Raw genomic sequence first — 22,859 nt, 5'->3', positions numbered from 1 at the left:
ATTCAGAATTTTTTTTTTTTTTTTTTTTTTTTGTAGACCTGGGGGTGGAACCCAGGGGCATTCTACCTCTGAAATATACCCCCAGGACCCCTTTTTTTTTTTAAAAAAAAAAAAAAAAAAAAAAAAAAAACAGGGTCTCACTAAGTTGCTCAGAGCCTCACTAAAAATCTGAGGTTGGCCACAAACCTGCGATCCTCCTGACTCAACCTCTCAAATACTGGGATTAAAAGCCTGCACCATAGCTGGGCGTGGTGGCACACACTTGTAATCCCCGCACTTGGGAGGCTGAGACAGCAGGATAGCGCAGGTTCGAAGCCAGCCTCAGCTACTTAGTGAGGCTCTCAGCAACTTAGTGAGACCCTGTTTCCAAATAAAGTATAAAATATGTCTGGGAGGATAGCCTGGGGGAAGAAAGCCCCTGGGTTCTACCCCCCCCCCAAAAAAAAAGCCTGCACCATTACGCCTACTTATTTCTTAAAAGTCCAGGAAACTAATACACTAGGTAATTATTAATTTCAAAGGAAAGCAAAAGTTGTACAAATACCAAATGCCAAGGGTCTTAAGTTTTCTCTCATGTGGAAGCTAGAGAGAAAATAGGAAACAAAATGGAGTTTAGATTAATGAGGAGAAAAATGAGAAGAATAGTGGAAAGATGGGGATGGGGACAGAGCTGAGGAAGAAAACAGTTCAAATAATGCCATGACCATACATAAAGAGACTGCCAATCTCACTAATGAAACGTAGAAAACAGGATTTGGGGAAATTGTGAAGGAGGTAAACACCAGCTGAGGTATCAGGAAAGGTGCTTTACTCAGACCCGGCACCTTTGGGGAGTCAGCCGGCCTTGGGGGAAGGGATTGATGAGCCACGCAACTCGCGTCTGGAGAGTCGCACATAGTCCTGATGGGCCAGCTGAGTCACTTGGCGGATTGGAAGTACCGATGTTTTATAAGCATGCCGATTCTCTCGCGACATCTGTAGTCTCATGACCTCTGGAGTCTGTCTTGCGATGCCTGGAGTCTTGAGGCACCTAGATTCTCATGATATCTTCGCATCTAGCTTCCAGAGTTTTGTCTCCTTTCCTCACTGAGGGGTCACCAGAGGGGAGGACCTGACCTATCAACTAACCTGTGTGGGGAGGGGGGGAGGGAAGAGCAGGTAGGATGCAGAAGGAAAAATACCAAGGAATGCATAATGTATATTTGTATCTCTTTGAACCTCACTATGATGTATAATTAAAATGCATGAATAAATGCATGAAAGGAAAGAAAGCAAATGTAACTGGTTTAATGTATGAAACCATTTTGAGGAGCATTTATATAGGTAAAATAATGTCTAAAAAGTCATGATTTAACTATATAAGTTAAGGTAGGGAGGGGAAGCTGGTAATTCCATTTTCTTATTAGAGAGAGAAGAATTAAAATCTTAATTTAGTATCCAGAGAAATTTACCTTTGTCAGGTACATGGCATATATCTCTAATGCCAGTATTTGGGAGGTTCAGACAGGGAGATCACAGGTTTGAGGGTAGCATGGGCTAATTTAGTGAGACCCTGATTCAAAATTTAAAAAGAAAAAAGTTAAAGGGCTGTAAATATCGCTCAGTGGTAGAACAACCCTGGATTCCATATCAAATATCACAAAGAGAGAGAGGAGAGGGAGAAAGGGAAAAAGGGAGAGGGAGGGAGGGAGAGAGGGAGAGGGAGGGGGGAGAGAGGGAGAGGGAGAGGGGAGAGAGATAGAGAGAGGACTTGACAGATAATGCTTCAGTTGAAAAACCAGTATTATTATAAGCTTCTTATACAGCGATATGGAAATAAATCCGAAAAGAAATAGTCAAGTTGGAAGTGATCAGCTCTGGAGAATGAGACGTGAGCAACTAGGTGTTGAGGTGCTAAAATGGACTCCTTTTTCATAATAGATCAGGTCAAACGATTTGACTATTACAACTATGCATGTATCAATTTTGATGAAAATAAAAGCAAACTTTAAAAAAAATAAGGGCTGGGGGTGTGTAGCCCAGTGATAGATCATGTGTTTAGCATGTATGAGACCCTGGGTCCAATCCCCCACATACGTATACAGATAGTCACACACACAAAGGGAAAATAAGCAGAAATGAATGGATAAATTGGACGTGGTGCGCACACTTGTAATCCCAGCATCTGGGAGGCTGAGACCCAGGACCGGTTCGCAGACAGCCTCAGCTACTTAGTGAGGCCCTCTACATCTTAGTGAGACCCTGTTTCAAAATTAAGGTGATATTTGGAATTGAAAAAATATTTTAAATACTTTTCTTCGTTTTGGGAGAGGTACTGGAGATTGAACCCAGAGGCATTCTACTTCTAAACGACATTCCCAGCATTTTATTTTTTTATTTTGAAACAGGTTATCACTAAATTGCACAGGGCGTAAATTGCTGAGGCTGGCTGTAAATCTGACACCTTCCTGTCTCAATCTCCCAAATACTGGGATTATAGACATGAGCCACCACCTCCAGCTTACATTTGTATTACTCAAATTTAAAAGAAATAGCTCTGAAAATGTTTTAATGAAAAACAAATTTCAGAAGTTAACTCCCCAAATGCAAATACTTGAATAGACAATAACCTATAAAAGATTCTCCAAAATGCCAGCGGTCTATCCAGTAGAAAAGGCACCAAGCCACATCAGTTTTATAAGGTGAGTTCTATAAAATGTTCCAGATATAGTATCCTACTTGCTTGTAGGAGCACAACATAATCCTGAGATAAAACACAGATAGATTATCATCATCCCAGATTAGCAATATACTAAAAACTGAATCTTCTTGTTTAACAGTTATTTAAAATAAAATAAAAAACAATGACCTCAAGGGTCAACATCGGGAAGGCAATTTCTTTAACATACTACAGTAGGGGAAAAAATCAAATGATTCAAGAAATCTTAAAGTTTAAAACACAGGGCTGCCCGGCTTGGTGGCGCACGGGACTCGGGAGGCCGAGGACAGCCTCATCTACTTAGCAAGGCCCTTTGCAACCTAATGAGACCGGGTTTCAAAATAATCAGCCCCAGATCATCAGATCAGCTATTAAACCTGCGCCCCGGCGCGTGCGCATGCGCATTGCTGGATTGTGCGCATGCGCAGACGACGGGGAGGCAGAAGATGGCGGCGCCCAGCTTCCCCACGCCTCTGTACGGACATGTGGGTCGCGGTGCCTTCAGGGACGTGTATGAGCCTGCGGAGGACACTTTCCTACTGCTGGACGCGCTCGAGGCGGCGGCGACAGAGCTGTCAGGGTGCGAGGGGGGCGAGGGCGTGGCGGGAGAGGGCTCGGGTGTCCCGGAGAGCCGGCGGCGCAGGGCCCGCGAAAGGACTGTGGTCGTCCTGCGCCAGCGAAGGCGGGGCCCGCCCACTCGCGGGTGATTGACAGCAGAGTCCTCCTTAAGGGTTCAGAGTGCCCTGCATTCTGGAACTCCTTATGATGATGTAGCTTTTCCTTTCAACTGTTAATCTGCAGGACACATTCACCTCAAAAGCAGCAACAGTATAACATATTTCAGAAACAAAATAGCCGGAAAACACTGCTTCTTTCTAACATCATCATCATCATCACTATTACTTTAGTAAACATTAAAATCGTGTGGCATTATTTACTCACCACATAAAAAAACACTGTCCAGCATTGGAAAGGCACAAAGATATTGGAGCACAGAAGTGTGTTAAGCACACTCAACAGCCAGTAGCCACTGGTGACTCGAACCCTGCATGTGGCTACTGAAGACGAAGCACCCCGTTTTTCTTTTAATTTTAAAGAAAAAATTAGTTATATGTAGTTAGCAGCCATTTGAACCTGCCCTAGCACCTTGATTTGTCAAAAGTGCTTGCCATACGTTTTAAATTGTTAATAAATGGGATGAATACCTACATGGTAGTTTTTCTCTGAGAGGATTTGGGGTGGTTAGATTTGTTTAATGATCTATACTTGAACCAGTTTTCCTCAGGTTGAAACTAACAGCTGTCAGAGATTGATATTGTGTTTATTTATTCCTCTTTAACTCGATTACATTTTTCCATGTATAAAATGCCCCAACTCTTAACACACTGGCTTTTCAATCAAAGATGGTGGAATTTGGGGGGATATAGTGAAACAGGACTGTTTTTAATTTGTCTTTTATTCTCAAGATATCCCAGAAAGCTTTACAAGCACAAATTGCACTTGTAACGTATGCTGTAAAATGAGCTGATTCTGTTATAAAGGTTGGGATACTTCTAGTCTTGGAATTCTAATTATTTATGAGACCATGATAGTTGCTTTCAAAGAAAAGCCGCCTGATAAGATTCACAGGCCTTACTATAGCTCATTAACCAAGCCTGTCACATGCAGGGCTGAGTCCAGAGGTAGAGAATCCAATAGCTTCTTACTGAGTTGTTGTTTAGGTCCTAGAAAGCCCCTAAATGCTGTCAAGCCAATCGCAACAGGGATAATTGGCATTTTTGATGCATGTATAAGATTTTAGGTAAGGAAATTAGTATAATTGAAAATTGAATGAGGATTTTATCTTATTTAACACCATTCGAAGAATATTAAAATTCAGTGACCAGATATTCAGATATTTTCCCAATTGAGCATATAACTGTACCAATATAGAATTTCTTTTCTACTGTAGATCTATTAGTAGGATGGAGGACCTATTTTTCCTAGGCTATGTGGTTAGATTTATGCAGGTTGAGTACTTTCTCATAGAGAAATGACCCTATCAGTTTAGGAAATACCCCAGGGATCCTTGTGGGAAGGGATTGTTTTCTTCATAATAATATATCCAACCCTGAGTTAGATCCATACAGATTTATGTAATGTTTTGTTGAAATTAATTGAAATCTACCTACTGTAATATATAGCTTTTATGGGTTTACAAATATATTGCACATCCAAAGTAGCAATTTTGAGTTATGCATTGTTAAACAAGCATAAAGTGGTTGACAGAAAATATAAATTTGTATTTCCATATATTTGCAGGTCAGTGATAATGCTGGAGAAATACACATTATAACTGGCATGAGAGTTATTTTCTGTAAAGTATATTTTAATACAGCTGTATTCATATTTGTTTTCTTGTATGTTGTGTGTGTTTTTTTAAGAGTGGAAATTTGCCTTGAAGTAGGATCGGGATCTGGTGTGGTATCAGCATTCCTAGCCTCTATGATAGGTCCTCAAGCTCTGTACTTGTAAGTATGTATGTTATATATATCCAAATTGTCCACTGAGAAATTCACTATAAGTATGACTGCTTGAATGAAATAATGTTTTAATAGATAATGCATATCTGATCCAGATTATAAATTGTGCTTCTGTCAAAATCAAAACTTCACTTTCTTAAGTGGTCCCTCATCCTGTGTTTTTATAGAGCAAAAAAAAAAAAAATTTGGGTCATCTCTCTCTGAATTTGAATTATTTTTAGGTAAATAATTTGATCATAACCAGGTGTGGTGACACAAACTTATGATCCCAGTACTTGGGAGGCTGAGACAGGACAATCTCAGGTTCACAGCCAGCCTCAGCTACTTAGTGAGGCCTTCTGCAACTTAATGCAACTCTGTTTCAAAATAAAGAATAAAATATGGGGCTGGGAGATGTAGCATGGGGTAGAATTTCCCTGGGTTCAATCCCCAGTACTACCAATCCTACCAATCATCATCATCACTACTACTACTACTACTACTACTAATAATAATAATAATAATAATAATAATAAAATCATCATCATCATCATCATCATCATTTGATTATTAGGAAAAAAAGAAAATCGCTAAATTCTTTATAGAAAAATTGAGAATATAGAAAAAAATATAAAAAAGAAAAGTTGCCAATCAGTTTTATTAGATGTGGTCCAAGTGTGTTTCCTTCAGCTTTTCTCTTTTATTTTTCTTTTTATGGTGGTACTGGGAATTGAAGCTGTGGGTATTATACTGCTGAGCTATTGCCCCAGCTCCTTTTATCTTTTATTTTGAAATGGAGTCTTGCCAAGTCCAAGTTACCAAATCTTGGTTAGAACCTGCAATCCCATCCCAGCCTCCCAAATACTGGGATTACAGGTATGCACCACTGCACCTGGCTGTGTGTGTGTGTGTGTGTGTGTGTGTGCATGCACACCACACTTTTATTGGTACATTGTAATTATACATCATAGTGAGGTTCAGAGTGATGCAGACATGCTTGCACCCAGCATCTGGTGTATTTCCTTCCAGATCCCAGCCTGTTCCCCTGCTCCCTGTCACATGAATGGTATTGGTGGTAGTATCTTCATATATGGACATAGCATTATTTGAAATATTTCCTTCATCAGTCTACTTTTTCTTCTTCCCACCACCCTCTCCCACTCCTCCATTATTCTACTGGTCTTTCTCCTCGTTTATCCAAAGTTCCTTTTTGTTTTGTATCCTTTTCTGCTGGACATGGTGGTACATATCTATAATTCTAGTACTTGGGAAGCTGAAACAAGAGGATCACAGGTTCCAGGCCAGCTTAGAGTAACTTAGGGAGACCCTGATTAAAATAAAATAAAATAGGGCTGGGGTTATAGCTAAGAGGTAGGACACCTCTGAGTTCAATCCTTAGTACCACAATAAACTAATTAAGTAATTTGCATTTTCTGTGTTTTCCACCTAATATTGAATCATGACTATTTTCCTGTCACAAATTTATTTTAAATTTTATTTTTGTGTCTGCATAGTATCATAATTAAGTGAATTTCTTCAGATGTGTATGCTTGTATGTGTACTATTTTTACTCATGCACATGCACATTATTTTAATATAATCATCTTTTTTTTTTTTTTTTTGCAGTACTAGGGATGAAACCCAGGGGGATTATACCTCCGAACTACACCCCCAGCCCTATTTTTTAGTCTTTTGTGAAGGGCCTCACTAAGTAGCTGAGGCTGTCTGCAAACCTCCATCCTCTGATCTCCGCCTCCCGAAAGCTGGGGATTACAAGTGTGCACTACCACGCCTAGCTTATGTTCATCTTTTTAACAAATGTTTCTCCTCTTTTTCTTTGCCATTATTTAAACATTCTAACTTTTTCTATATCTGCTATATGTATAATTAAAAGAACATTTCTTTAATTATTCAGTAACAGATTTTCCCCATGGACACAGAATATAGTTGTTTTCTTTTTCTGTTTACAGGTGCACTGATATCAATCCTGAGGCAGCAGCTTGTACCCTGGAGACAGCACACTGTAACAAAGTTCACATTCAACCAGTAATTACAGATTTGGTAAGCTGTTATTCCCCGTCCAACAATAATTACCTTTCCAAATAAATTAAAGACAAGATATTTTAGGTCAAAAAAAACTTTGGTAATTAGCTTTTGACTTGCTAAATGCTAAGCAGTATACTTTACACAAAATAAATTTTGGGCAGATATAATCCATCCTTTCCACAATTCAAAGAGAATTTAGATTGGCTTGTATGAGTCAAACATTTTTGAGTTGATTATGACAGTGAACCCAATTTAAACCTTAAATTTGAAAACTTGATTGCTGCAGGTATAACTGGCTTCAAGAATTCAAATAATATTATACACATTTACTTTTTCTTATCTCTGAACTTCTCTCTGGTCGCTCTATTTCTAGGCAAGCAAGCTTTCCATTCAAGGTTAGATGTTTGCATATCTGTATTGTATTTCTCAGTGACTCCCAAAGTAAAAGAACTCTTTTAAAACCCATTATTCGCCGGGCGTGGTGGTGCACACTTGTAATCCCTGCGCTTGGGAAACAGAGACAGGAGGATCGCGCAGGTTCGAAGTCAGCCACGCTGGCTTAAGAGACCCTGTTTCCAAAAATTATTTAAAAAAAAAAAATAGGTCTGGAGTGTAGCCTGGAGGTAGACAGGTTTCCAGGAACCCCAGTAAAACCAAATAACAATAATAATAATAATAATAATAATAATAATAATAATAAATATTATATTATTATAACAATATTTATTATAAATAAAATCCATTATTCCATCAAAGGCCCAGAATGAGTATTGTTTGAAAAATCAACTTGGATCGTGTACTTCTGTAGCCATAGGGGAGCACACTTATAATCCAAACATTTTGGAGGCTGAGATAGGAGGATCATGGTTTGCAGATAGCATCAGATACTTAGTGAGGCCCTTTCCAACTCCCTGAGACCCTATTTTGAAGTAAAGATTAAAAAAAAAATAGGGCTGAGGATGTAGCTTGGAGGTAGAATGCCCCTGGTTCCATCCCCGGTACCGCAAAAACAAAACAAAACAGCAGCACTTGTATTATATTTCACTTCTAAAAGTGATTCTTTAAAAAGATGTATTATGTGTTTCTTTACATATTTAAAACACACTGAACATAACATTTTTATTGACTCGTTAATATTATCTCTGCTATGTGTGGTAATAATTAAGGCCTATACAGACACACCTACCTTTACACTAGACAGCTGTGGTCTGAAGTTATTTTGAGTTTTCATTTTCTCCTTCTTGACTGTCTTTTCACTTGCTTTGTGTCCTGTTTCAGTGCTACTATTGATAGAATTTCCCTTCTCTCCATTCTTCTTTTTCATGTGCTTTGTGCTAGAAAAACCAAATAACCAGTTTAGACTTGTATTTAAATTAAGAGTCACCAGGCATGCTGGCACACACCTATAATCCCAGTACTTGGGAAGCTGAGACAGGAGGATTGAAGGTTCAAGGCCAGCCTCAGCAATTTAGCAAGACTCTGTTTCAAAATGTAAAATTAAAAGGGCTGGGGTAGAATTCCTCAGCTCAGAGGTAGGATGCCCCTGGTTTCAATCCCCAGTACACAAAAATAAACATAAATAAAAACAAATTAAGAGTGCAGGGGCTCTGAATAAGTGCTTCTCATATGAATAAAGCCTGTGTGTTTTGCTGTATGGGCTTGAAACATCGTATCAGAAGCCTTTATTTTTCTTGTTTCCCAATTCTTGAGATATTCTACAGCTATGATATTCAGCATATCCAAATGCTGAATGAATATGGATGGACAAGAGATACCTGTAATTTAGACCTTATATCCAGTCCATAATGACTTTCTTATTTAACCATTTTAATTCTTAAGACTTTTCTATATAAATTTTTCTCTTTATTGAAAATCTATTACTTGCAATGATTATTACTATATAGTATCTCAGAGACCATCACAAACAGTTTCAAAGCAAGCTTTTTTCTAGTTTCTTTACACAATATTTTCGTAAAATTATGCTTTGGAGTTCTTTTTTACAGTGTGATAAACTTAATTTCTTTGTGCAATTGGGAAAAAAAAGATACTGGTTATTTCCAGTGTATTTTCTCAACTTTGTGCTATGACTAGGGAGGACAGCAGATTAGTCATCCTACGACTTGGAGGCAGACTACATCTGAATTACCTAAAAAAATGGTTATCTTTTCTCTTTTAAAATGAGTAGAGAAATTTTACTTCTGTAAACATCTCTTCAAAAGTACAATTAGGAATTTTCTTTGAACTTCATAATTAACAGGTTATTGGGATGACTAAAGTGGGATTGCTTGCAGAACCCTGGATAAAATGGACATTTTAAGACATTGTTTCATAATAATATATGTAAGTAGTGATACATGTCCAATATTTAGCTGATATTCCTGAATATTAAGTGACTGAATCACAAATGTAAAAACTGTTATCTCTTTAATTCCTGTGAGTGTGTGTGTGTGTGTGTGTGTGTGCGCGCGCGCGCGCATGTGTGTGTTTTACTGGAGATTGAACCTTAAGACAGAAGGACCACAGGTTCAAGGACAGTCTCAGCAATGTAGTGAGACTCTCAGCAACTTAGTAAGACCCTGTTACTTTTTTTTGGCGGGGGTTGGGGGGGTACAAGGCATTAAACCTAGGGGCATTCTATTTTCCAGCTATACCCCTAATTTTATATTGAACTATATACCCCAGGCCAATTTTATTTTTATTTTGAAACATGGTTTCACTAGGTTGATAAGAATCTCACTACTTGCTGAGGCTGGCTATGAACCTACAATCCTGTCTCAGCCTCCTAAGTACTGGTATTACAGGCATCTGCTACCATGCCCACATCAGTGAGACCTTATTTCAAAAACAAAAAATAATAATTTGTACAAAGAGAGCAGTGGTGTGTAGTTTGGAGGTAAAATAACCCTGGGTTTGATCCCTAATATAAAAAAAAAATAAAAAGAAGGAAATGATCTCAAGATTCATGGGTGAGTATGAATATGTTATCATTGAAGGAAATGGTTTGGGGGCTGAGAATTATTCCAGATGTAGAATTTTTACCTTCTTATGCCTGTGAAGGCACAGGGTAACACAAACAGAATTTTAACAATATTTACTTATTTAATTGAATCAAAGAAAAAAATATATTTGGGGGGGGGGTTGGTACTGGAGTTCCTGGAAGCCCTTTTACCTCTGGGCTACACTCCCAGACCTATTTTATATTTTTGAAACAGGGTCTCTTACGCCAGCGCTGCTGGCTTCGAAACTGCGCAATCCTCCTGTCTCCGCCTCTCAAGTGGGGGGATTACAAGCGTGCACTACCACGCCTGGCTAAAAATATATTTTTTTAACGACATTTTTTCTTACTGTTCCGTGGGAGATTGCATTCGGTGTAAAGATTTTCACTGACAAATGATTAGTGTTTTCAGGGTCTTTAATCAGTATGCTCACTGCTTTCCTTTAATATTTAAGTCTTTCAGCCAGTATATTTATAAGTAATTGAAAAAGCAGAAAGCAAAAATCCATCTTCTAATGTTTTATATCCTTTAGATATATTTCCTGTCATCTCACAAAATATTTCTCAGTTACAGAAAATTAAGCTTGCAGATATAACTGTAAAGTTGTATCCAAATCCAAGTAGACTGTATGCTGGAGAATTAAGAGCTTGCCTCCTCCTTATTTCATCTTCTACAAAGGAACCCAGAGTGCAAACATAGGTGATATTCAAGTGCAGAAGTTTTGCTGAATATTTGTTCCTCATAAGATTAAGTTTATTGATTTTAAATCATGTCATTTTAAATCATATAATCTTCATCTAAATATGTAAAATATGTGAATATCCAAAACCTATATAAATATCTAAATATATAAAATCTAAATATTAAATATCCAAATATCTAAATATGTAATATCTAAATATGTAAAAATATCTATATATTTCTGTCTATAACTCTAGCCCTCTAACATTGGGTTTTTTTCTAAAATTATAAGGAAATATTCTTAATGACTTATGAATCCGGCTTAATTAATACTCTGGCTATTGTTGAATACATTTAGGTGAAAGGCTTGCTACCGAGATTGAAGGGAAAAGTTGACCTTCTGGTGTTTAATCCCCCGTATGTAGTGACTCCAACTGAAGAGGTAAGAAATGCAACAAAATTTAATTGTTAATACTTTTTTTCTAAAATAACTTCAATCAGCTCCTCTTATCCTGATTGTCAGTAACCGGATTCTGTTGGCAGACATAGGAAAGGAACCTAAAACTAATAGAAATACAAATTATAATCTGTACCTAATCTTAAAACTCTCACCCAAATCAGGCCACAATGTTTAAATTCATATATTCATATGCTATATCAATCTATCTATGAGTCTTTTTTTTATCATGAATAACATTTATAAAACAAAATAATTTGTATTTTGTGTGGTACTGGGGATGGGGGGCATTCTACCTCCAAGCTACAGCCCCTGCCCTATATTTTTATTCTTTATTTTGGAACCAGGTCTCACTAAGTTGCAGAGAGCCTCACTAAGTAGCCGAGGCTGTCTGCAAACCGCGATCCTCCAGTCTCAGCTGCCCAAATGCTGTGATTAAAAGCGTGCGCCACCAGCCCAGCTACCAGCCCTAACCAGCTACCAGCCCTATTTTTTATTCTGTATTTTGAAACATGGTCTCAGGTTCTCACTGAGTTGCAAAGAGCCTCATTAAGTAGCTGAGGCTGGCCACAAACCCGGATCCTCCTGTCTCAGCCTCCCAAATGCTGGGTTACAAGCGTGCGCCACCACTCCCGGCTTGTAATATTTTTAATCAAACATAAATTCACACAGTAATGTCTTCTGAAAGTCTCAGATTTTCTTCATTTAAAGGTATTACCAGAAAGTGGAAGAGAAGGACAAATTCTCACGTTAGGTAGGGAAAAGAAATAATCGAAATATATAATTTTTAAAATCTCAGTAATGAAGAGGCAAACCATATTAATCTATTCCCATGAAGGTCAAGACAGACAACGTTTAACAATGGACTAAAACTATTTTTTCTTTAATTATTATGCCTGTTTTATTACTTTATGATTATTTCCTGGCAAAGGTGATAAGCAGTGTACTCACCTTTATACCAAGATAGGAAAGCTCTGTTCCTCTACTGATATATGAACACATATTTAAAGGAAGTCACTGTCAAAGTGAACAGCAACTGAGAGCTCCTAGTTTTCTGCTGTTATATACTTGGGAAGCTGAGATAGGAGGTTCACAGGTTCAAAGCCAGCCTCAGCAGCTTAGTGAGGCTCTCAGCAACTTACTGGGACCCTGTTTCCAAATTTAAAATAATACAAAGATGAAGGTGTAGCCTGGAGGTAAAATGTTCCTAGATCCCATCCCCAGCAAAAGAAAAAGGAAGAAAAGAAAGGAAGAAAGAAAGAGAGAAAAAAAATTTTTTTAAATAAATAAATCTGATGTAAGAAAAAAAAGGAGGGAGAGAAAAAGAAGTTATTTCTAGAGGCTGGAAACTCATGTGCCGTCATCTGGTGAGGTCTTTCTCGCAGTGTCAAAATATGGCAAAGGATACCACATGGCCAAAGTGAAGGAGCATTCATAATCCAAGATCTCTCTTACTTTATTTTTTTATTTTTATTTATTTATTTATTTATTTATTTTTTTTTTTGGTGGTACTGGGGTTCCTGGAAGCCCTTCTACCTCCGGGCTACACTCCCAGACCTATTTTTACATTTTTATTTGGAAACAGGGTCTCTTACGCCAGCACAGCTGGCTTCGAACCTGCGCGAGCCTCCTGTCTCCGCCTCCCAAGCACGGGGGATTACAAGCATGCGCCACCACGCCCGATGATCTCCTCCTCCTCCTCCTCTTCCTCCTCCTCCTCCTCCTCCTTCCCTCCTTCCTCCTTCCTTCCTTCTTCCTTATTATTTCTTCTCCTCCTTCTCTTCTTTCTTCTTTCTTCCTTCTTCCTTCTTTCTTCCTTCTCCCTCTCCCTGTCCCTCTCCCTCTCCTTCTCCTTCTCCTTCTTCTTTTCTTTGTTGGTACTGGGGATGGAACCCAGGGGCATTCTACCTCATAGCTACACCCCCAGTCATATTTTTTTATTCTTTATTTTGAAACAAAGTCTCACTGAGTTGCAAAGGGCCTCATTAAGGAGCTGAGGCTGGCCTCAAACTGTGATCCTCCTATTTCAGCCTCCCAAATGCTGGGATTACAAGCTTGTGCTACCATACCTGGCTCTCTTACTTTTCTGGAGAAGCCATTAATGCCTTCATAGGGGGCTACCACCATGGTGACCTCAGCTAACACTAATTACCTTTCAAAGGCCCCAATTCCAAATGTCAAAACATGCATTTGGGGATTAAGCTTCCAACATATAAATCTGGGGAAGATACATTCAAGTCCTAACATGAAGTATACCTTAAACCACTTTAGGAAAGCGCTGTGGAAACACGTACTGAGTGATAATAATGTTGTAATCTGATAATCTTAGTCCCAAAGACCTAACTTAAATCAAGAGTACAATAAAAATTGAAGTTCACAAAAATGTTTGTTACATCTTTAATTATGCTGGCAAATAATGTATTCCTGTATATGTAACAAAAGAGGGACACTTAAGTGAGCCATAGTCCATTGTTTTTGGAAACTACAGGGAAGACTAATGAAGAGGCAGTTCTGAGAACATGGCGGCATGTTCCCATGACATGGAACTTGCTTTCACCTACATTCTTTAGCTTGAAACTATGTGTGTCTCCTGAGCCTTACAGCTGCTGGGACATATAAATGACTGAGAGTGGGTACTGCAGTGGGCTCCCCAAGAGACGGAACAGGTACATAATTCCCATGAAATGAGCAGTTAGCTAGCAGGATCAAAATACAGCACAGCAATGATGTCCGACAGCTTAAAAACATGTTAACACACTGCGACCTTAGGAAATGAATAAAAAGAGAATGTGCTCACTGTCTGGGCCTGAATCAGTGGTCTAGAATCCACATGAAAGAAACACATCAGTGCAAAGAACATGAAGAGAAAGCAAAAGAAATCATGAAAGTAAAACTAATTTAGAGATCAGATCCAGGCAATGCAGTATAGAAACAATGGGAATTTGTGTTTATAGAAAGTTTAACTGTATTTAATAGTATACCCATAAACGTGAAATAAGGTACTGATGATTTGTGTGTAGTGATCTCTATAGAATCAGAGCTGGACACTGTAGTTGGCCCAGGTACCAGGCAAACAGAAAGCTTTCAAATACCCCTGTTTACTTCCAAAGATGGGAACCTCTCTTCTGTAGCCTGTAAGAGTTTGGTTGGTGCCAGACAACCTTCCTGGAGACAGTAAACATGCCTGATTGTTCTCGGGGAGGTTGGTACCAGATGTTCTTCTGAGAATCATCTTTGATGCAAGCAGACAAATACCACCAAGCATCCCTGGAGAGTCAGATCACAAAGGGATCTGTGTTGGTCAGCTTTTTGTTACCTTGACAAAATACCCAAGAATATCACCTTAGAGGAGGACAGGTTTATTTGTTCTCACAGTCTCAGAGGTTCTAATATCAGTGCATCAGAGCCCTAATGGTCCATTCAGACCTCAAAAACCTCACCTCTGAGCATTGCTGCACTGGGGACCAAGACTTCAAATATGAGCCTTGGAACATTCCAGATCCACACCATAACAGGGTCCTAATCCAAACTGGAGCAGAGTGAGAAGAGAGGACCAGCAGAGGCTGACCAAGACCAGCATCCAGAGAATGTGTTCCTCCAAAATAAGGGAGTAAACAAAGGAAGACATGAGTCCTCCAAGAAGAGAAAGTTCAACCCAGGAGAAAAGCAAAGAAAATGCCCAGAAAGAGAAGAAACTTTGATTAAAAAAAAAATAAAAACAGGAACTTACAAATTCCCTGATATGATTAACTTTGTAGAAAATTATAAGGAGAGGAGTACATGGTAAGTGTGGGAATAATCAAAATTAGATTAAAAAATAGTTAAACTAATAGACACAGTAAATAAGAGATGATAATATCCCACAGTAAAATATTATATATCTATCAAGATAATTACTCAGAACAATACAAGAAGAAATTATATTTCTCTAAGACAGTATTTAGTTAAAAAAGCAAGATATAAGTAAGAATATAACCCTACCTTTGTAAAACATGGTCAAAAGAGAAAAACCTGTGTGCATAGAAGATAGAGAAGGAACAGATGAGCAAAACAAGAACTCAGCTTTTTGTTTCATTTTTTAATTTTTTTATTAGTGCATTGTAGTCATATGTCTTAATGAGGTACAAGATGGTAGAGGCATACATGCGCACATCTCTCATTTAGCCCTTTCCCAATTCCTCCCTATTCTCTCCTCACGTTTGCCTTAGTGATTGATATGTTTGTGAATGTACATCATGTACATTAGAGAATTTTCCTTTTCCCTCCTCCCATTTCCCGCAGTTAGGTCGCCTTATTTGATCATCTATGGTTTCTCCTTCTTCATCTAGAGTTCCTCCTATGACCCTTTTTCTCCCTAGCTTCTACATATTAGGGAGAGCATCCAATTTCTTATTTTTTGTGATGGACTAATCTCACTTAGCATAATGTTCTCCAGTTCCATCCATTTCCCTGTAAATAACACAATTTTTTTCTTCTTTATGGCTGAGTAAAATTCCATTTTATAAATAACTCATAGTTTTATAAGCCATTCATCTGTTGACAGACATTTTGGCTGGTTCCATAGTTTGGCAATTCTGAATTGTGTGGCTATGAACATAGATATTCATGTAATGGTTTTTTCATTCTTTTGGGTACCAGCAGTGGTATTGCTGGATCATATGGTAGGTTGGAGAGCTCAGCTTCTTAAAAGCAAGTGTATGAACATATTTTTCTTTTTAAAATTATATATTTCTATGATTATAGAAGGGATTGTTTTTAAAAGGGAAGGATATGCCATATTTAATTAATAAAAGCATATAAATAATTTGAACTAAAATACGGACAAATGCCATGGAAGGGAACAGGAAGGAAAACAGTAATATCAGGATTGAAGTAATTTTTACTCATTTTTTCAAAATATTCTTTAATTTTGAAAACAATATATAATAGCAAGGATATCTCTCCCTCCCTTCCTCTCTCTCTCTCTCTGTCTCTTCTGTCTCTCTCTCTGTCTCTCTCTCTCTCTTTCTTTCTTTCTCTCTCTCTCTTTTTTTTTTTTTTTTTGGTGGTACTTGGGTTCCTGGAAACCCTTCTACCTCCGGGCTACACTCCCAGACCTATTTTTTATATATTTATTTGGAAACAGGGTCTCTTAAGCCACCGCGGCTGGCTTCGAACCTGCGCGATCCTCCTGTCTCCGACTCCTAAGCGCGGGGATTACAAGTGTGCGCCACCATGCCCAGCAACCAGGATCTCTTAATACTACATAAACACTACATGGAATTTGTTATAATTTAGATATGATGTGTCTCCCAAAGAATTATGCATTGATGGCTTGGTCCTCCATGCAGGATTGTTCAGAGCTGGGGCTTTTAGGAAATGATTGGATTGTAAGGGCTTTAACTTCATCACCTGGTGAATTTATAATATTAATGGTCTATTGGGAAGTGGTAGAAACTGTAGTAAGTGGGACCTAGTGGGAGGAAGATGGGTATGTCTTGTGACTGGCCCCTTTCTCTTGTCTCTCTTGGCTTCCTGGCTGACATGAGCTGACCAGCTAGAAGGTTTCTTATCAAAAAATTATCCATATCTCTCAATTTAATCACAATATTAATATTAAAAGCTATTACTAAGCCCTTAGTATAGATAAAACAATGTCTCTCAAAACTGTTTATTTCTAAAGTATTTTAAAATGATATTTTTGACTAGGGATGTCAGCACATACGTGTAGTCCTAGTACTTGGGAGGCTAAGACAGAAGGATTGCAGTATTGAGACTAGCCTTAGCAACATAGCGAGACTCTCAGTACCCAGTAAGACCTTGTTTTAAATAAAAAAATCAAGAAAGGAATAGGGATGTAGCTCAGAGGTAAAATGTCACTGGTTTCAATTCTCAGTACCACAAATAAAATAATAATAACAATAATAATGAAATTTTAGAGCTGGGGATTGAACCCAGGGCCTTATGCACACTAATTGAGTTAAATCTCCAACTCTAAAGATAATATTTTATCATGTTTCCTAATTGTACTCATAGAGCTATTTTTTTCTAACTTTAGAGTTTAGGAAAACACTATTTCACAAAGAAAATTACTAATTTGCCCAAGGCCACACAAACTAGAAAATGGTGGACTTAGAGTCATCTTTACTAATTTGTCAGCAGTAAAGTACAAAATACACTTGTTTGCTGTATTACCTGTCAAAAGATGCAGTTTGTTATCTAAGTGAAACTTAACTTGATTCGAAAGAAACCGGTCTTTCTAATTGGTCACAGGTAGGAAGTCACGGAATAGAAGCAGCTTGGGCTGGTGGCAGAAATGGTCGAGAAGTCATGGAGAGATTTTTTCCACTGGTTTCAGATCTACTTTCCCCAAAAGGATTATTCTATCTAGTTACCATAAAAGAAAACAATCCAGGTAATACAGACTAGCTCATTATTTAACTCTTTACTTTGTTGAAAACATAACTTAGTAATGTAAAAGATTATACCTTATAAAGTAACTCCAGATGTTAATGAATTCAATCACTGGCAACAGCTAATGGAGACAGAAATTCATGTTGAAAGGGAGAAGCAATGTTTTCCCCTTTTTAAAATGCCTTTATTGCGCTGGATGTGGTGTTGCACACTTGTAATCCCAGCATTCGGGAGGCTGAGACAAAAAGATCATGGTCTGTGGCCAGCCTCCGCTACTTAGTGAGGCCCTTTGCAGCTCAGTGAGACCCTGTTTCAAAATAAAGAATAAAAAATAGGGTCGGGGGTGTAGCTCGGAGGTACAATGTTCCTGGATTCCATTCTTGGTATCGCAAAAAAGAGAAATAAAATGCCTTTATTGATACGTTGTAACTATACATCATCACAAGATTCGAGGTGGTGCATTCGGACATGCACACATCACTTGGGCACCTTTTTCTGTATTCTACCTTGCCTCCCTTCCCGCACCTGTTAGTGAGGTTGGTAGTAATACCTTCATCGATGGACGTATCATCATTTGAACTGTTCTCTTCAAGCCTGGTTTTCCCTCTCCCTGCCTCCTTCCCCAAACCCCTTCACTATTTTACTGATGTAGAGGAGAGAGATTTTTTAGAGGTAACATTTTTCAGGCTTTAAGAAGTATTGTTTTCTTTTAAAGAGTTTTTTCCCCATTCATACACTGATACTCAAATAAGGAGCCCCTAATGTCCTCTAATGTTTCTCTCACATATTGTGAATTGTTTTTCTAGCCTTTCATCTTGATGCCCTTGACAATACTGCCACACACTCTTTGAAAATTTATGAGAGTTTATTGTATGGGTGTTTATTTCTTGGTTGTAGGCTATCTTATAACTAAATTACATAATTTATTTTCTTTTTTTTTCCCTGTGTACCTACTTCATTTTTACCTTATACCTTTTATATCCTTATCTCCTTCTGATTGCATTGCTTTTTTCTTTCATCATTTATTTATTTATTTATCTATTTATTTATTGGTTACTCCGTTTTCTCATTCCATCTTTTTAGATTTATTTGTTTTCGAAAGGAAGGTTGTGCTTTTTTTCAATACACCCAGAAGAAATAAGCTGCTTCTCATTCGCTCTCACTGGACAGTCTCGCTATTCACCTTGCCCATACTTAATGGCTTTATTTTTTTATCCAAAGGGAAGAATATATGGCAGAGATTAGAACCAGGCAACTAAAAATTGATGGCTTGCTGTACTGACAAGTTTAATTAATGTTTCTGTCTGGTCCAGAGTAGGCTACCACTATAAACCAAGCTATTTAGTCTGATTAGTAGCCTCAGGAACATCTTAAAAGTACAAAGTTCTCCTATCTCTCTGAAGTCCAAGTTTACTTTTATAGGTATTTACTTGGTATACATTGTTTGCAGATGAATATAACTTGTAAAAATCTCTTAATCATCTTATTAAAGTGTTTAGTGATGATACACATCATCAGATTATATAACTGATCTTACTTTTGTTTTCATTCTCATTCTAGAAGAAATTTTGAAAACATTGAGGACACAGGGTCTTCAGGGAACTACTGCCCTTTCCAGGCAGGCAGGCCAAGAAACCCTCTCAGTCCTCAAGTTTACCAGGTCCTAATGCGCCGAGAGTTACTGGACGTTGCTGAGAAGCTGGAGCAGAATGTATACAGCATTTTCTGAAACTGAAATAATTTCTTGATTAAGAAATTTGTCAGCCAGGCTCGGTGGCTCATGCTTGTAATCCCAGCATTTGGGAGGCTGAGCCAGTAGGATCTTGGTTTGCGGACAGCCTCACCTACTTAGTGAGGCCCTTTGCAACTCAGTGAGACCCTGTTTCCAAATAAAGAATAAAAAATAGGCCCGGGTGTGGTGACACACGCTTGTAATCCCCGTGCTTGGGAGGCGGAGACAGGAGGATCTTGCAGGTTCGAAGCCAGCCATGCTGGCTTAAGAGACCCTGTTTCCAAAAATAAAATAGGCCTGGGAGTGTAGCCCAGAGGTAGAAGGGCTTCCAGGACCCCCAATGCCAAAAAAAAAAAAAAAAAATAGGGCTGAGGGTGTGGCTTGGAGGTAGAATGCCCCTGGGCTCCATCCCCAGTACCGCAAAAAAAAAATTAATTAATTTAAAAAATAGGGCTAGGGGTATAGCTTGGAGGTAGAATGCCCCTGGGTTCTATCCTCAGTACTGGAAAAAAAAAAAAAAAGAAAAGAAAGAAAGAGCCAGGTGTGGTGGTGCACACTTGTAATCCCCACGCTTGGGAGGCGGAGACAGGAGGATTGCGCAGGTTTGAAGCCAGCTGTGCTGGCTTATGAGACCCTGTTTCCAAATTTTAAATAGTATAAAAATAGGTCTGGGAGTGTAACCCGGAGGTAGAAGGGCTTCCAGGAACCCCAGTACCACAAAAAAAGAAAGAAAGAGAAAGAAAGAAAGAAAGAAAAAGAAAGAAAGAAAGAAAGAAAGAAAGAAAGAAAGAAAGAAAGAAAGAAGAAAGAAAGTCATAAAAAGAGGTAGAAAGGTGGGACATTCCCTTTTACCAGAGAATCAAGCCTACATAAATATTTGTATGTGTATAGGTAAATATGTATATTGTATTTATAATTTATATTTTGTATATAAAATTTGTTTATATTACATATAAAAGATGTTCATTTCAGCATTGTGTATAATAGCAAAACAACGGAATCAATCTAAATGCCCATCAGGAAAGACATTGGTTAGCATAAATTACAAATATACATTTCATTAAGCATGTGGCCATTAAACATGAATCAGGTCTGTCCATACTGCACCAGAGGGATCCAGGGTGTACAACCTAGTGAAAATAGCAAACTGCTCAACAGTTTCATTCTACACTTATTTTTTTGAAAACCCGACAGAGACAGTGTATTTGTATGTTGTATAAGAAAAAAGGTTTCCGAAGACAAAAAGCAGGAATAAAATAACATTTACTGTTTTGCATGACCTTCGCATTTGCACAGTAATAATGTTGGGGACAGAGAGTAGATTCATAAGATGACCAAGTGCTGACTCCATTTAAAGCTGGTATACCATATGTCATTTCATTGCTGGAGTAAATTAACATATCACTTAGCACCTGCTACATGGCTATTTATTGCTGTAAGCAAATGCGTTTTTCTTCATACCTGTTCATAAATGCCCATCAGAGGCAAGTTTGCTTTCACATATCAAAGCAGTAATATATGCCTCCACTATCCTACCTTGGGTATTGTTTCTTATCCAGCCCCATTTCATAATTTGTTTGCAGGGATCTTGATTATGTTTCCTATTCACAGGACACTATACTAATCTATTACATTGATGGCATTATAGCGATTGAGCCAAATGAGCAAAAAAGGCAACTACTGTAGACTTAACTGGTAAGATGTTTACTTACAACAAAGTAGGAAACCTGACCAAAATTCAGGGGCTCCGACTCCATTGAAATCAGTGGGTCCAGTGGTGTGAGGCACGTTGAGATGTCCCTTTTAATGTGAAGAATAAAGTGTTGGTATCAACTTCTAGAATCAAGAAAAAGGCATACTACGTAGTGGAACTCTTTGGGTTTTAGTGGCCTATTTGGATATGTTACCAGTTCATTTACCAGGTCATCCAAAGAGATACTAGTATTGAGCGGGCCCAGAATAAGAGCAGAATCTACAACGGGTCCAAGCTGCTCTGCCACGTAGGCAACATGATCCAGCAGCTCCAGTGGTGCTTGAAGTGTTGATGGCAGATAAGGATGCTGCACAGAACTCTAGCCATTCCCCCAGATGAACTGCATTTGTGGGCTTTTAAGATTTTGGAGCAAGACCCTACTGTCTTCACATTGCTCTTGTTTTGCGCAATAGTTCTTGACCTGCTACTGGATCTGAGTAGCTTTTGAATGTTTACCCTGGGTCACCAAGTTGTCATATAATCAAAGTTACTCATCATGAACTGGGTGTTATCTGATGCACCAAACCATAAAGTTAGCATGCACAGCCACACCCCATCATCCAATGGAAGTGCTCGACACATGAGTGGAGCTGAGCAGGTCCTGATAGCAGAAGGAAGTTAAGTGGAGAGTGGGCCGGGCACCCGTGGCACTCACTCCTGCTGCGCTATCTTCTCCCAGCCACACTTCTGGCGCGTGAGGAGATGCCTGTGATCAAATGCCAGAGACTCGGGCCTGGATTACACATGATTCTGCAGGCATTGCCCCACATTGGACAGCTGCAGCACCACAAGCTCTCTCTAGTATATCTCTGAAGGACACTAGCAAGGGAAATCATCCCAGTGAAGCTTGGAATAGTGCACCTAGTTGTTGACTTCACTTGGAAGGGAGAGGGCCACATATGCAATCATGTACCATTTTATGAGCAGTGGCCATTCATTTGGCTGGTTTGTTGAGGACTGGGAAGGCCATGTTTGGATAATTGGTGACAAAGACATTTGGGAAAGAGATAGGTGGATAGAGCTCTCAAAAATGAGCGCGGGAGAAAAAGATATTAGTGTCCAACGTCAATGTTCACCAAATGGTGACCTCAGCAGGGGAGGACTTTTTTTCATTTTTATTGGTGCACTGTAGTCATGCATCTTAATGCAGTAAAAAATGGTAGAAGCATAGATGCACACATCACTCATTTAGCCCTTACCCAATTCCCACCCCATTCTCTCCCTCCTCCCTCTTTCCCATGTTTGGCTTAGTGATTAACTTTGATATGCTTGTTAATGTACACCATGTACATTAGGGAATTTTCCTTTTCCCCTCCAAACCGCCTGAGTTAGGTCACCTTATTTGCTCATCTATAGTTTCTCCTTTGTCTAGAGCTCCTCCTATGATGTTCTACCACTGACCCACATCCCCCATTCTTTCTGTTTTTTTATTTTGAGACAGAGGCCTGCTATCTTGCTTAGGCTGGCTTCAAACTTGGGATTCTCCTGCTTCAGCCTCCCAGCTAGTTGGGATTACAGGCATGTATCTACACCTGGCTAAGACTGTTATCTTGTATGTTTCGGATCTAGAAGTTGTCAGGCTTCTTAATCATTCACTATTAC

The 22,859-nt window shown here is 38.7% G+C and overlaps 1 protein-coding gene across 1 annotated transcript; it reads left to right on the top strand.

The window, feature by feature from the left end:
* Positions 1–3,144: 3,144 nt before the first annotated feature.
* HEMK2 (HemK methyltransferase 2, ETF1 glutamine and histone H4 lysine) lies at positions 3,145–19,439 on the top strand (the record flags this gene model as incomplete). The annotated part of the gene is made up of 6 exons (XM_080696251.1): positions 3,145–3,278; positions 5,122–5,208; positions 7,170–7,260; positions 11,281–11,364; positions 17,632–17,773; positions 19,333–19,439. The coding sequence occupies 6 exons, from the start codon at positions 3,145–3,147 to the stop codon at positions 19,437–19,439; spliced, it is 645 nt and encodes a 214-aa protein (XP_080552377.1).
* Positions 19,440–22,859: the final 3,420 nt, after the last annotated feature.

The sequence above is a fragment of the Muscardinus avellanarius genome (assembly GCF_963383645.1).
Source record: "Muscardinus avellanarius genome assembly, chromosome: 5".
Lineage (NCBI taxonomy): Eukaryota > Metazoa > Chordata > Mammalia > Rodentia > Gliridae > Muscardinus > Muscardinus avellanarius.
This window is presented reverse-complemented; position numbering and strand designations above follow the sequence as displayed.